At 38.5% G+C, this 14,297-nt stretch overlaps 1 protein-coding gene across 8 annotated transcripts in view; it reads right to left on the reverse strand.

Moving 5' to 3' along the window:
* The window catches only part of PPFIA2 (PTPRF interacting protein alpha 2), a 460,535-nt gene that overhangs the window by 22,210 nt on the left and 424,028 nt on the right, over nucleotides 1–14,297 (reverse strand). For 6 of the 8 annotated variants that reach the window (XM_006083971.3, XM_014451455.2, XM_006083973.3 and 3 more), the window contains 3 exons: nucleotides 12,867–13,067; nucleotides 2,653–2,715; nucleotides 1,460–1,489 (listed from right to left, as the gene is read on the reverse strand). In XM_006083971.3, coding sequence (XP_006084033.1) covers nucleotides 1,460–1,489; nucleotides 2,653–2,715; nucleotides 12,867–13,067 — 294 coding nt within the window. The remainder of the gene's footprint in view (nucleotides 1–1,459; nucleotides 1,490–2,652; nucleotides 2,716–12,866; nucleotides 13,068–14,297) is intronic. The other 2 variants (XM_023749724.1, XM_023749726.1) reach the window with 2 other exon arrangements.

Below are 14,297 nucleotides of genomic sequence, written 5' to 3' on the forward strand. Positions count from 1 at the left end.
TGCATTTTTAATGAAAATTAGAATTAATGATATAATACAGATGCTGAGCTTAAGGATTCTTTATATAAATAGGTTTATTTAATATTTTATTTAACTGTTAGCTAATACTCCACTATTTGCTTCTCTTTGATGATGTGACATTGCTATGATATAATGGCAAATCATCTTGATGTAAAAAAGAAAATAGTAAATGAATAAGAAAAGAGCAACAAGGCTAGAAGACAGAATGCTGAAGTTTTAGGTGGACAATTGTCATTACCTAGTGAAGCATGAGCCATATTTCATAAAGATTATTGGAAAGAATCAGTCTTTTTGATAAATTAATCTATATAGACTCTATATTTAAAGAAGTAGGGCATGATCAAAAACTAAAAACGGTAATCCAATTCTTTAATATAACAAGATGAACTGATCTTACCAAACACTGTTTATAACAGCCAAAATGAAAAATAGAATCAAACATCACCTCTAAAACAATTTTTAGTAAAGATTATTACTCTATTAATTTTATAGTGTTTGTCCTTATCAAATGACAACTGGAATTGCATATTTCTAACAAAAATCTAGGTGCTTCCTTTTTGGTGTGTTCTTAAAAATGATGACATTTTTACCAAATCAAAACCTAATGCAATGCTAATTTACTGAATGTTTAAATATAATAACTACTGAAGTAGTTCTTAATAATAACTACTGAAATTTTCCTTATTGTCACAGGTTTGAATTGCATTAACACACAGTACACCGCTTGATAGTGACGGTATGTTCTGTGAAATATGTCCTTAGGTGATTTCATCATTTTGGGAACATCACAGTGTGTACTTACACAAACCTGGATGGTATAGTCTACTGCACACCCAGGCCATGCTCTAAAAGAGCCTTTCACTGACCACAATGTTGGTACATGACTGTAATTCTTTCAGCTATACAGCATGTGGAAATGCTAGGAAATGCACAACTTCCTAGTGAACATGTTTGCTCCAAGTGAATATGTGTGTCTTCTATTGCCATCCTAATAAATGGGAGAAACTTGTGACTTGCAGTTGCAATGCTGACAGCATCCTTCCCACCCTAATCTTCATACACTTCCCCCTATACTTGAAAGCAAATGTGATTCCAAATAAATGTTTAATTTCCCCCACCCTTATATCCAACTTGAATGATTCCTGATTAAATATATTCAGGGGTGATTTCAGAGAAATTTAAGTTACAGTTGATTCTTTTGAAGAATAAATGAGAGTTCCCTTTAAAAAGAGGCCAGGTGTAAAATGATAATCATCCTCTTTGCAAAATATGGTGAGCTAAAAGGATAAATATAATTAAGCATAATAAATTTAAATGTGCATGTTAGCCTAATTTTAGGCAAAGGGAAGATTTACAATATTGAGATATAAAACAGTTTCTTACTTCATATCCTCATCGGGTACTAGTGATACTGTTTTAAAGCATTTGAATTTCCTACCTGGGCCCAGCTTCCTTCCTCAGATTCTTTCTGTGTTAGCAGCAGGGAGTGATTAATAAAGCAGATAAGTGTAAATTAATTTCAAATTATTATGGTGAAATTTCTAAAAAGCAAAATTGTTATTGAAAGTGCTAATTATAACATAGGAAGCTAAAGACAGATTCTTATTCAGATCACAGTAATCAATTTAGCAGTTCAAAGGCAACTACTAATTAATAGTTTCTAATTAATTCCAACTAAACACACACTCATGACACATGGAATTTTCATAATATATTTGATCTGGTAATTCTAAACACTTTTTAATTCTTAAAAGTGTGTACTTTTCCAAATGTAATGAATTATAATAAAAATTTCTGATCATATACATAAAAACATAATACACAAATATGGACATATACACATATATTATAAAATATACATTATATAGCTATAGCCTGCTATACCCCTATGCAGTTCATTGTTTTACACACACACAACACACACACACACACACACACACACACACACTCATACAAGCATACACTCACAGATGGAGAAATCTTACATAAAGTCAATTAATGAAGTGGAAAAATAACTGCATTACTCTAAGAGAGTTTTGTGGTAATCAAATAGATTTCTGCAACAGCCAAAACAAGCAAAACCAAAAAAGACAAAACTAAAACAACAAACTAAACCAGAAATAGAATTAGTACTGGGCATTGGCATTTTTATCCACAATAAACAGGATAATACATTTTTCAAATAGGGATAAAACTGAAAGAAGATTTAAATTTTTAAAAAGTTGGTAAGAATAAAATGCATGTCGTACTCAACTTTGCTACTTTAAATTTAAAAAATGGCCATATGTAATATATTTTTAAAGTAGACAATTACAATCAGTGTCACCAAGAATTTTTTAAGCCTGTTCTTTGAATAACAAATAACAGAACATTCTTTGGAGCAGGGGATAGGGTAAAGTGCTCTCTCTAAAATGCTAAAATACAATAAATGAAATGATTGCATTAAAAATGAGTATTCCATCTAAATTTTTCTATTACAAATTTTATTGGGTTTGGTAATATGTATTAAATGTGAATGTGCCCAATACTAAGTGATATTTGTTACCAGTGCTGCAAGAACAAAACAGCCTTATTATCCAAATAGCAGCAAAGTCACTTTTCTTCATGTTCAACAGAGCCATATGGACTAACCGTTTTCGCTGGAGCTGCAAGAGTTTCCATTTCTTCATGGGTCACCCACACGTTGCCTGAAGGCTGCAAGGAGGCCCGGAGGGAGGCAGTGGGATCCAGGGAGGGAAGCGTGTAAAGAAGAAAGGCAGAGCCACAGTAAGTGGACACCACAGCAACAGGGCCTCTGTGTACCAGAGAGCGCATTGCTGACTTGCTCATGGCTCCCCTTTTCTTCTACTTAAAAGGATCAAAAGAAAGAGGCATTCTGTGAAGCTCCTGTAAGACAGATTTAAAATAATACTTCTGTGTTTATTAATTAGGAAAATGACTTAATCAAAATTTCCCTTTCAAAGATATGTGGCTATTGTATCCACAGAGAATGGATTGAATTTGAACTGTAGAAGAGTGTATTTTTTTATTTTCTTCAGAAAACAAAGGCATATATGTTTTGTTCTGTTATCACCAATATTTCATTCACAGAGTTTTGATTCTTCAATGTCCTTTGAAAGAGAAAATTGGTTGTCAATAGAAAGCTAAAAGCACTGTTATAACCTGTCTGGAAATCAATGTCAACTTTTTCCAAATATGTTCTTCCTTTTACAGTTCAGTAAATGTGTTGTTTCCCTCTATTCTCATAGAAGAAAAGGAAGTGAAATGCTATTTTTATTTAATAAAAGGTATTTTCCAGCTTACTATATACTGTTAGAAATTACAAAATCTATTTCCCAATTTTTCAGCAGTCTCCTCTATCACTATAGAGAGCATGATGTAAAAGAAAATTTTCCCTCCAGCAGGCACTATTCCACTATGACACATAATTTACTTTCCAAATAAGACAACCCATGATATTGTTCTATACACTGAATAATGTACAATTTCCAAACCGAAGTCCACTTAGTAACACAAAGGATCAGGCATATCGTTGATGTTAATGGCCAATGGGAACCACTTCTAACCAAATTCCACTATTTAACTGGGAAACATCTACAAACATTGTAAGGTCACCCAACTACATCGATCCTCTAGTTACAATGGAATTTATATCTTACCCATTGCTTGTTACTTGCTTAGAATGTGTTTAGTTTTAAAGAATTGGAAATAGCAAAGTTGATATCCTAACATAAGTCACCCACATAATTCTCTCTAGTCTAGCTTTTGCAAGCATTCACATAAGTACCATGTTTGAATTTTCTTCTACTATAAATAATACAATTTAAAACAATTTTAAAAATAACTACATATAAACTAAAATGATGAATATAATTCGATATAAGAGAAATTTCATATATAAGAAAATTACACATAATTGAGTAACAAAGGAGATCTGAGTAGTAAATACTCATAATTATAAGTAAATCATATGGGCATAAAAAAAAGCAACCCTGAAGAGTCACCATATATATGTACAGAATTCTCATTTCTCTACCATTTGGAAATTGGAGTATATCCGATTATTTCCGTGGGATATAACTGCACACACCTGTAAAATATGCTTAGAATACAAGAGCCACCCCTGTCATTAAAATCCCCTTCCTTTTGCCCCTCAATTTCTGGGAATGATCTTAGTTATAAACATTATGGACCCTGTGATGAGTATTATGCTAAAAAGAACTTCCTACCCATCGGTCACATGCCCTTTATACCCAGTGGTCACAGAGCTTTGCCCAAGTGCCTGTGCTGTCTTCAATCTGAGCTCCGGTGATGATCACCTGATAGGAAATTCATTTAAGCCCGTCTGAATTTACAATGATTTCTGTAGTCTCTACCTTGACTATGAATTCAAGTAATGAACTCCCTCTGCGTGGAAGAAACTTAACCAGTATTATCTCATCCTAAAATGCATACATGTATAATCTAATAGGTTATCTTAAAGTTTATATTTGCCAACCTGTTACCAAATTCTTGGATGGGCAAAGTGCTGTAAGCTATGGTTTGAATCTGTACCTGTATATGCAACATGAATGTATCCAGTGCAATTTTCTACAGTATGGTTGGCAAACCTTCTGAAATTATATGTTACTCATTCACCTTTGATCCTTAGTTCTACTAGTGAGGAACACTGCCCACTCTAGAATCTTGTAAAGTTACTCATAAAATAGCTTCTACACAGCTCAATCAATTAGCCATTAGTCAAGGTTTTAACAAGTTTATTTTATAAGCAAGTCCAGATGTAGCAAGATATTCAGATTTATTTCTTTTTGCCACCAATTTAAGGGATGGAACTTACATGTAGGTAATTAATAAAGGGTTGATGTAGAGCATGAGAGTTTCAGCAGAGAACTTATCTTAGTGAGTAGCGAGAGTAAGAGGCTTTGAGCAACCCTAGGCAATGAGGACTCTGGTGCCTTGGTCCGAGGACAGAGTACAAAAACTAGGCTGGAAAAGCAGAAAGGACAAGCCTCACATCGTTGGTTGTGGTTCTCTGAGAGTCACTAAAATCATCCACTCCCTGCCCTTGGAGCTGGAGAATACAAACCAGTAGTCATTTATTTTTCTATGTGGCTAATACCATCTGAGTCTAACAAGTGATTGATTCGATTTCAATTACAACTTGTGAAATTATCTGGTAATTTAACAAATTATAATCAGGAGGCTTGCGTTCTACCAGTTCCACTTCTCAGAAACTACCATAGGACATTTCCTAAACCTCTCTAAATGTTCGACTCTACTTCTGTTAAGTGGCTAAAACCACATACTTCATACTAGAAAAACACTGAAAAGTTTACATTATAATGTAATATATTCTGATGCATGCTGGGACTATGATGAGGCAGGTGAGATACCAACTAGATTTAAGGAAGCCTCACTTTCAGGGGTTTACAAGTGCAGGGTTGGCTGCTGATAGTGAGTGCCTCCTTAAATTTTGTGTTTGAGATGACCCCTGCCTCACCTAAGTCCAGATGGAGTTGAATATTTAAACAGTATTATCAAACAAAAAACTGGAAGAAAAATTCCTAAAATATGTGAAGGATTAAAGGACTCACCTAATTAAATCTTTCAGGAGGAAATTATGACATAAAAATGAATGGCAAAGTGAGCTTAAGAAATAAATCATAAAAATTAATTAGGGGAAAATAATGTATTCTCTTGATGTCAGAAAAATAAAATAAGTAAAGCAGCCAGAACTTCAGAATAATCCTTAACCTTACCTAGTTGGAAGTAACTTCTGTTACTACTAATGTCATTTTGAAGTATTTTTTAATTTATGATTGTACTAGAGTTCCGCTGCATGAAATTCATGCACGGGTAGGGTCCCTAGGCCTGGCTGGTGATTAGCGCCAATCTGTGGGGCGACTGGCAGGGCGATCAAGGCCCCTGCTCACACCCACTCGCCGGCCCTGCTCCCCGCTGCCTGTCGCCATCTGTGGGAGGACCAGGGCCCTGCTCACACCCACCTTGGCCTAGTGCCACCCCCTCACCTGCTCCACCATCCCGCTGCAGTCCCACTCTCATCTGGACCCATCAGGGCCGGCAATGCCTCCACTGCTGCCCACTGCCAGCACTGCATCACTGATGCCTGCCATGTTCAGTGCTGCCCCCTGGTGGTCAGCGCACATCTAACTTCTGGTCGGTCAAACTCCCACCCATGGGGACAATTTGCATGTTAACCTTTTATTATATAGGACTAGAGGCCCGGTGCACAAAAATTTGTGCACTGGGGGGGGGTCCCCTCAGCCCAGCCTGTGCCCTCTAGCAGTCTGGGACCTCTCAGGGGATGTCCACCTGCTGGCTTAGGCCCGCTCCCCAGGGGATCAGGCCTAAGCTGGCAGTCAGACATCCCTCTGGCAGCCCGGGAGCCCTTGGGGGATGTCCACTTGCCAGCGGGGAGCAGGCCTAAGCTGCAGTCGGACATCCTTAGTGCTGCTGAGGAGGCGGGAGAGGCTCCCACCACCATCGCTGTGCTGGCAGCTGGCAGCCTGACTTGTGGCTGAGCAGAGCTCCCCCTGTGGGAGCACACTGACCACCAGGGGACAGCTCCTGCATTGAGCATCTGCCCCCTGGTGGTCAGTGTGTGTCATAGTGACCAGTCATTCCCAGTCATTCTGCTGTTAGAGTCAATTTGCATATTACCTTTTTATTATATAGGATAGAGGCCTGGTGTACGGTTGGGGGCTGGCTGGTTTGTCCGAAGGGTGTCCTGGATCAGAGTGGGGGTCCCGCTGGCGTGCCTGGCCAGCCTGGGTGAGGGGCTGAGGGCTGTTTTCAGGCTTGCCACTACCCCTTCAGGGTGGGGGTCCCACTGGGGTGCCTGGACAGCCTGGGTGAGGGGCTGGTGGCTGTTTGCAGGCTGGTCAAGCCCCCCAGTGGGGACCCTCACCCCATGGGGGTGTGGCCAGCCCAGGTGAGGGGCTGAGGGCTGTTTTCAGGCTGTCCACAGCCCCTTCAGGGTGGGGGTCTAGCTGGGGTGCTTCGCCAGCCTGGGTGAGGGGCTGATGGCCATTTTCAGGCTGGCCATGCCCCCTGGCGACCCAAGCTCCCAGCCTCTCCTTTTTTTCTATTTTTTTTTTCCCCCAGGGTGGCCTGGAAGCAGGTATCTGGGATTTATTGATCTTCTATAATTCAAACCTTGTAGCCTTGAGTGGAGGGCAGGGCAGGTGGGAAGCTTGGCTTCCTCCATTTCTGGGGGCAACCCAAGCCTCCTGCTCGCTCCAGCTCCATGGCCACCACCATTTTAGTTGGGTTAATTTGCATAGTAGCTCTGATTGGCTGGTGGGCGTGGCTTGTGGGTGTAGCGGAGTGACAGAGTATTGGTTAATTTGCATCTTTCTCTTTTATTAGTGTAGATTCCAAAGTACATTGACTTGAAATTTACTTTCACATTCAAAATGGCCTAGATTCACATTTTTCCCTTTTCTGAATTTATGTCTCTCATTATAAGAAAGTACATATTTTCCATTATAATAATTATACCTCATCTTATTCACATTACAGATTAAAGTTTTATCTGGTTAATAATAATGAAAGGGGGAACTGAAGCAGATTTGATGGATGCTGTAAAGGAGAAGGAAAACTAGGAGAGTACAGGAAGCAGGAGACACACTTGTTTAGGATCATAGATTCTGGGGGAAAACCACATAGGAGTGTGACCTTGGACAAGTCACTTACCTCTTGGTACATCGGTTTTCCCATCTGCAAAATAGATGTAATAGAAGGACCTATCTTCCTGGTGTTGTCACGACGTGTTATTACATTTAAAACACTTAGAACAGGGGTTGACACTTACTGTTGGCTATTAGTACAATGTCATTAGAAATTTTGTTAAACAATCTGCACCCAGACACATGTTTAGTTTAATAAATGGCCTGTCTTTCCCCTGTACTTTGGGCTGACTGATACCTATCTTATGTCTTACATATCTGAGCAAACTTGCTGGATTATATTTTTACCAAAGATCATTTGTATTTGCTCACAATCCTATTTCTTTCCACTGTACTTTTTAAAATTAGGTGACTTAAATATAACATAAAGCCAAAAATAAAGAAATTTGGCTCATGTATAAGTTGAATTATTTGAAAAGCCTAGATAAAGGCAAATCTTAAAACACATTATCGATGAGATACAACTTGGTCAAAGTCGGGGAAGAAATTGTAAATATCCAGGAGGATTTTGCACTCGAATAGCTTTTTGAGTATCATGAAGTTATTACTTTAAAAAGAAATTCAAACTTGTGAAATTGATGATGCTTTATGGATGAGGTTATGAAAGAGGGATAATGTGGAACTCCAGGCAATGGAATCATACTCAAGGAAAGTACTAGGTGTCTCATCTCAATTTGAAAGTTGTGAACATTTCCATATTTTTACTTAAGAAAAAATATTTAAAGAATGTAACTTATTCTTTGTGACATGCTTTTTAACCCAAATATTCATTGAAATTAATTATGGTGATGTCAATGAACTGACATCTGCATCCCTATTCTATTAGGTAAAAGGCCTTCTGCAGTAGCACCAGGTTAGGAAGAAAAAAAACTGGAAGATTAGGACTGGACAAAGGAAATAATCAATGGAAACTTTATATTTTCCTTTTGATGGGTTAGTCCATTTTATCTATACAAAAAGGAGGCAGAATCAGGCAGAAGTTCTGTTTAGTTGGAAAAAAAGAGCCTAAGTACCTTGTCATTTTCTCTTGAGAACTTGAGTGAACAGACAAGATAGACCTGGCTGAGGAATCCAAACCCAAACCGAACCCTACAAAAGAACTTGAATGATCTGGACTAATTGCAGTTTTCTGGACGACATTAAAATATTTCTTTAAAAAAACCCACTTTTGTATGTTTTCATGTTTACTTGATGCAGCAGATTCATTACTAGAAGTTGAGTTTTAGTTTCTTTTTTCTTCTTGAAAAGCAAATCATATTTGATATATACTATAAATGAGTAACTACTTCCATGTAGATGGGATAGAAGAAAAAAGATCACTCAGTAGATCATTTTTAAAACAAATAGAACTTAACTTTATCTCATGTAACTTGAACCAATATTTGGCAAAGGGCATATATCTTCTGTGAATAAAGAGCTTTTAGACATTAGTAAAAAGATGAAAATTTCTACAATCTTACAGAAAAATGGAAACAATTATAAATAGGAAATTCATTAAATACTAAATCAATAAGCATATAAAAATTTTAACTTCAGGAGTAATTTAAAAATTATAAATTTAACTAATGTGATAATCAATGTTAACAAAAGGGAAAGGAAAGGCCTATACAATACAATTTGGCAACTAAGGGTTAAAAATTCTATCTAATAAAAGACAAAAAGAGTAATTAACTGAACCTCCGCTACGCTTCCCATTGGCTAATCAGGGCGATATGCAAATTAACTGCTAACAAAGATGGCTGCCAGCAGCCATGCAGCTGAAGCAAGCAGGAGGCTTGCTTGCTCCAGTGATGGAGGAAGCCAAGGTTCCCCACCTGCCGCGGCCCGGCTCTGAGCCCGAAAGCAACAATGTTTCAATTATAGAAGGTAAACAAAACCCAGATACCTGCTTTCAGCCGGCCGTAGCCTCAGAGCTGGGAGCGCCAGTGACAGCAACAATGTTTCAATTATAGAAGGTAAATAAATCCAAGAATAAAAATAAAAAGAAAAAAAGGAGAGGCTGGGAGCTTCAGTCACCTGCCAGCCTGAAAACGGCCCTCAGCCCTCACCCAGACTGGCCAGGCACCCCAGTGGGGACCCCCACCCTGAAGGGGGTGTGGCCAGCCTGAAAACAGCCATCAGCCCCCTCACCCAGTCTGGCCAGGCACCCAAGCAGGACCCCCACCCTAATCCAGGACACCCTTCAGGGCAAACCAGCCGGCCCCCACCCGTGCACCAGGCCTCTACCTTATATAGTAAAAGGGTAATATGCAAACTGACCCTAACAGCAGAAAGACTGGGAATGACTGGTCACTATGACACACACTGACCACCAGGGAGCAGACGCTCAATGCAGGAGCTGCCCTCTGGTGGTCAGTGCACTCTCACATGGGGGAGCTCTGCTCAGCCACAAGCCAGGCTGATGGCTGCCAGTACAGCAGTGGTGGTGGGAGCCTCTCCTGCCTCCTCAGCAGCACTAAGGATGTCTGACTGAAGCTTAGGTCTGCTCCCCGCTGGCAAGTGGACATCCCCCGAGGGCTGCCGGGCTGCCAGAGGGATGTCTGATTGCCATCTTAGGCCCAATCCCCCAGGGAGCAGGCCTAAGCCAGCAAGTGGTCATCCCCCGAGGGGTCCCAGACTGCAAGAGGGCACAGGCCGGGCTGAGGGACCACCTCCCCTGAGTGCACACATTTTTGTGCACTGGGCCTCTAGTAATAATATAAATGCCCTATACTCAAATATTGCTTTGTCAATAACCACAGCTTATGCAAAAACATAACTACATAGATATCCACTAAGGTATTGTAAACACAATAAAAGTTTTTAAATAAGCAGAATATCCCCTATTAGAGATTTGGTTAAATAAATTATGGTATTTCCATGAAGGAGATGTGTAGCAATTAAAATTCATATTAGAATTGCAAATTTATTAAATTGAGGAAAATGTTTATGCTATATTACTAAGTTTTAAACAAGAAGTACAAAATAATTCATCTTTATCAAAATGTAAAGAAAACAGACTGGAAAGGTCTTTGTCCAAAAGTTAAGAGTGACAAAAATATTTAAAAATTAATTAACAATATATGCCTAGTCTTTCAAATGCTAATTCCTCTTCGGAGTCTATTCAAGCAGAAGTGCTTTCTCCTTTCATGGAATCCCATAACATTTTGCTTCAATCTCACATTTAGAAATTAAAATACTAGTATATCATCTCTTACTACACCTACTTGTAACCATAGTTGCCCTCTCTGAAGTCAGGGCCATACACATTTCAGTTCCTCTGTAATGGTGGGTAGGGTGACTTGTGAAGCATCATTTTTAAGAAGGATACTTATTGATTATCCACAATTTGCCAGGCACGGAGTTAAGGCTTGAGGACTATGGATAATCTGATAATATTACTGCTTGGCCTAGTGTGGGATGAATCAAGGAGAGAAAATTATAAAATGGTTTTTCTAAGTACCCAGATGGAAACTCAGGAAGGGAACCAGAGCCAGGCATGGAAGCTAGTGGAAGCTTTGTAGAAAAAGGACATTCAGGAATCATTAGATAAGGGGTGAGTTGGAGAAGGATGGTAATCCTGGAATGGGAAGACGTTCTAGCAGAAGAAAGATCAATTACAAAAGCTGATAATCAACCAAAAACATAAAAGCTTAGGAAACTGAAAGAAGTTCTGTTTTGTTGGGACCTGACCTGAGGAAACAAAGCTTTTGGGTGAACTGAGGCTAGATTATGAAGTCTCGTACGCTCTTTTCACACTTGATTGTTCTTTGAACAACCGAGCACCCACTCATCTTTAATAGTTTTTACATTCCTTTAGTCTGCTTAGGTCTTTTTAGAGAAATAGTGCTTAATTATTCTATTTTCCATTAAGAAATGAATCAGGATGCAAAGTATATTCCATTTTCCATCTTGAAGCTGGAACTCCAAAAACTCTTCATTTTGCAAGGCTAGAAAGTTTTAGTAATTTTGTATGCAGTTGCTCTTGGGAGGAGAGGGTTGATATAAAACAGTTGTGATGCTTCTTTCTCAGTTAGAAATTGTTGAGGAAACTCTTAGATTTGCTTATAATTTGGTTTACAATAACTTTAATGGCCTGCTCAGTTTTTGTTTTGAATTATTTTGTAACTGGAGTAGTACTTCAGCTATAGTACACAGCATTTATATGAAAATATGTTATACATAAGTTTTAAAAATTATATATTTTCCACATGTAATTTAAGAGGAAGTTAAAATGGAATTATGAAAGAAAGACGGAAAGGTTTTTAAATTTTATGTATTTCTGGCATTAGAATCTAGTATACTGGGAAGGAATATAAAGGTAGATACGGTAAAAATGAAGCAAATTCTCTAAAACCATTTAAGACCAAATAAAAACTGCATTAACGTAATATCCCTTTACTATCTTTTTTCCACCACTGAAATTTACTTCCTTCTTTCATAATATATTATTCTGTATAAGAAATGGGCCAGAGAAGTCCAGTTAACATCAAAACCACATCCTTTATCAGCAAAAGATATCATTCAAGACTAGACAAAGGCAGAATGAATATCATTTGGGAGTTTTTCTTAGTATTTAAATTTGTCAGCTGGTGTGCATATTTTTAGACATTTTTTCTTTCTTAATTTTAGGATATGGTAAAATTATGAGAAGAATAGGGATTTATAAATGAGAAGCTAACAGAGTTTGAAGGGAGGTATCCCACTTGGTATTTATAAAACATCAAATAGTTTTGTACTTTCATAAATATTAAAATTGCATCAGAAGCCATGCATTAAGCATTGCATCTTCAGAAAGCACTAATGCCAACAAATAATCACCTGAGATGTTGAATTACATTAAAAAAGGGGACATCCTGAAAATGAGTTTGCTTGGGGTCTAGTTGCTTGGGAGTAAAAAAGAAAAAAAATACACGTTAGTCTAGAGACTAGTTCAAAAGTCTATTTGGTTGCAGCCTTCAAATCTGATAGCAATCACAGCTCCGCAGTTGAAAAGCTATTGGAAGGAGCAGCAAGGTTAATGAAGAGCAAGCTAACTCTCTTCAGAATAATTCACGCTCACATGGAAATGTGTGCTGCCACCATTCTGCTTTGTGGACTCAGAGATGCTGTTATTCATCCAGCCCTGCGGGAGGGAAGGAGCACAAATTGACTCACAGTTCGGGATGTTGGAGGAGCTGAAGGACTCGTTAGGGAAACCATCTCCTGGATTGCTAGTCGGAGCTTTAAGCGATGCAGGGGGTTGCTGATTCCAATTTCTCTCTGGATCTCAGTGTCTGACAAAGCAGACATGATGGCACCGCTCTTCACATTGGCTCGGCAGGCTGCCACATACCAGGCAGGCATTCCCAACCAGAGCTGTTGGATAGAAAAAATACATAACAGATTACAGTAATAATTAATACGTTAGTGTCTCATATGTGCCAGGCACTGTTCTAAGTACTTCACGTGCATGAACCCTCTTGTTTCTACCATCCAATGAGATAGATGCTATTATGTTCCCCAGAAGAGACAGATGAATGGGGGCATTAAGTAATTTATTTTAAAAATTCAGGTAGACAGTGATGGAGATAAAGATTTGAAATTGAGTTTCCGGAGTCTGCAATGTAACAACTAATTTTTATTATCAGGGATAAAGTTAATAGTTGTGCAACACAAAATCCCCCCCCCTTTGAGTTAGAACAAGAACAGCTACAAGCTGCATTTGGTAAAGGCTCAATCAATGTTTGTTGAATGAGTGACTTCAATTTATAATTCACCTTTGGGATTTTGAGTGCGAGAAATTCTGTCACAGAAAGTGCCAGCTACCACCTCCAGCCCCATAATTTGATCAAAGCCTGCAGTGTAGCTAAGCCACATTTATCACACATCAACCTACAGCATGTAATGCTTGTGTGAACTTAATTAGATGTCCTATATGAATATACTTATGGGGAATGAAATGTGCTGATAAAAGACACTAAATTTATAAACTTCTGGAAACCTCTAGCTAAAGAGAGTAACAACATGAGTAATGAATTAGAAATTAGGGATTTCAATTTTTCAAGTTTGCTGTAATGTTCTTGAGAGACATTTGAGTCAGTAGTGCAATGAGCACAGCACAGTGACTGACACTCATCTTAAGCACTGGATGGATGCTAATTCACAGGCACGTCGTGGCATCTGAATTACATATACTTAAAAAATGAATGTTCCCTCCACTTTCCTCCATCATGAGTTATGGGTAAGAAGCCATACTTTTACTTAGCTCTGAGTAAGAAGCAGAGCGCATGCAAATGAGCAGTTTAAACCTTGTTTTTTCAATAGCCAAAATACTAAGTTTAGAGGGCTGTTTATTTGTTGATGGGAACAGATAGAGCAAAAGGAGAGTATGAGAGTGAGAGAAGTGAGAATTAAGAGGAAGATGAAAAATGATAAATCAGCAAAATGCAATGCCAAGAATCAAAAGGCCTGGACTCTAATTCCTTCCCTGTCATCAGTGAGTCATGTGACCCTCTAAACCTCTGCCTTATTTTTCTCATTTGTAAAGTGAAGGGATTCAGCCTCATTACTCTAAGGCATTGTGTTGGGCAGCTTCTAAGATGGATT

The sequence above is a fragment of the Myotis lucifugus genome, unplaced genomic scaffold, assembly GCF_000147115.1.
Source record: "Myotis lucifugus unplaced genomic scaffold, Myoluc2.0 scaffold_9, whole genome shotgun sequence".
Classification (NCBI taxonomy): domain Eukaryota; kingdom Metazoa; phylum Chordata; class Mammalia; order Chiroptera; family Vespertilionidae; genus Myotis; species Myotis lucifugus.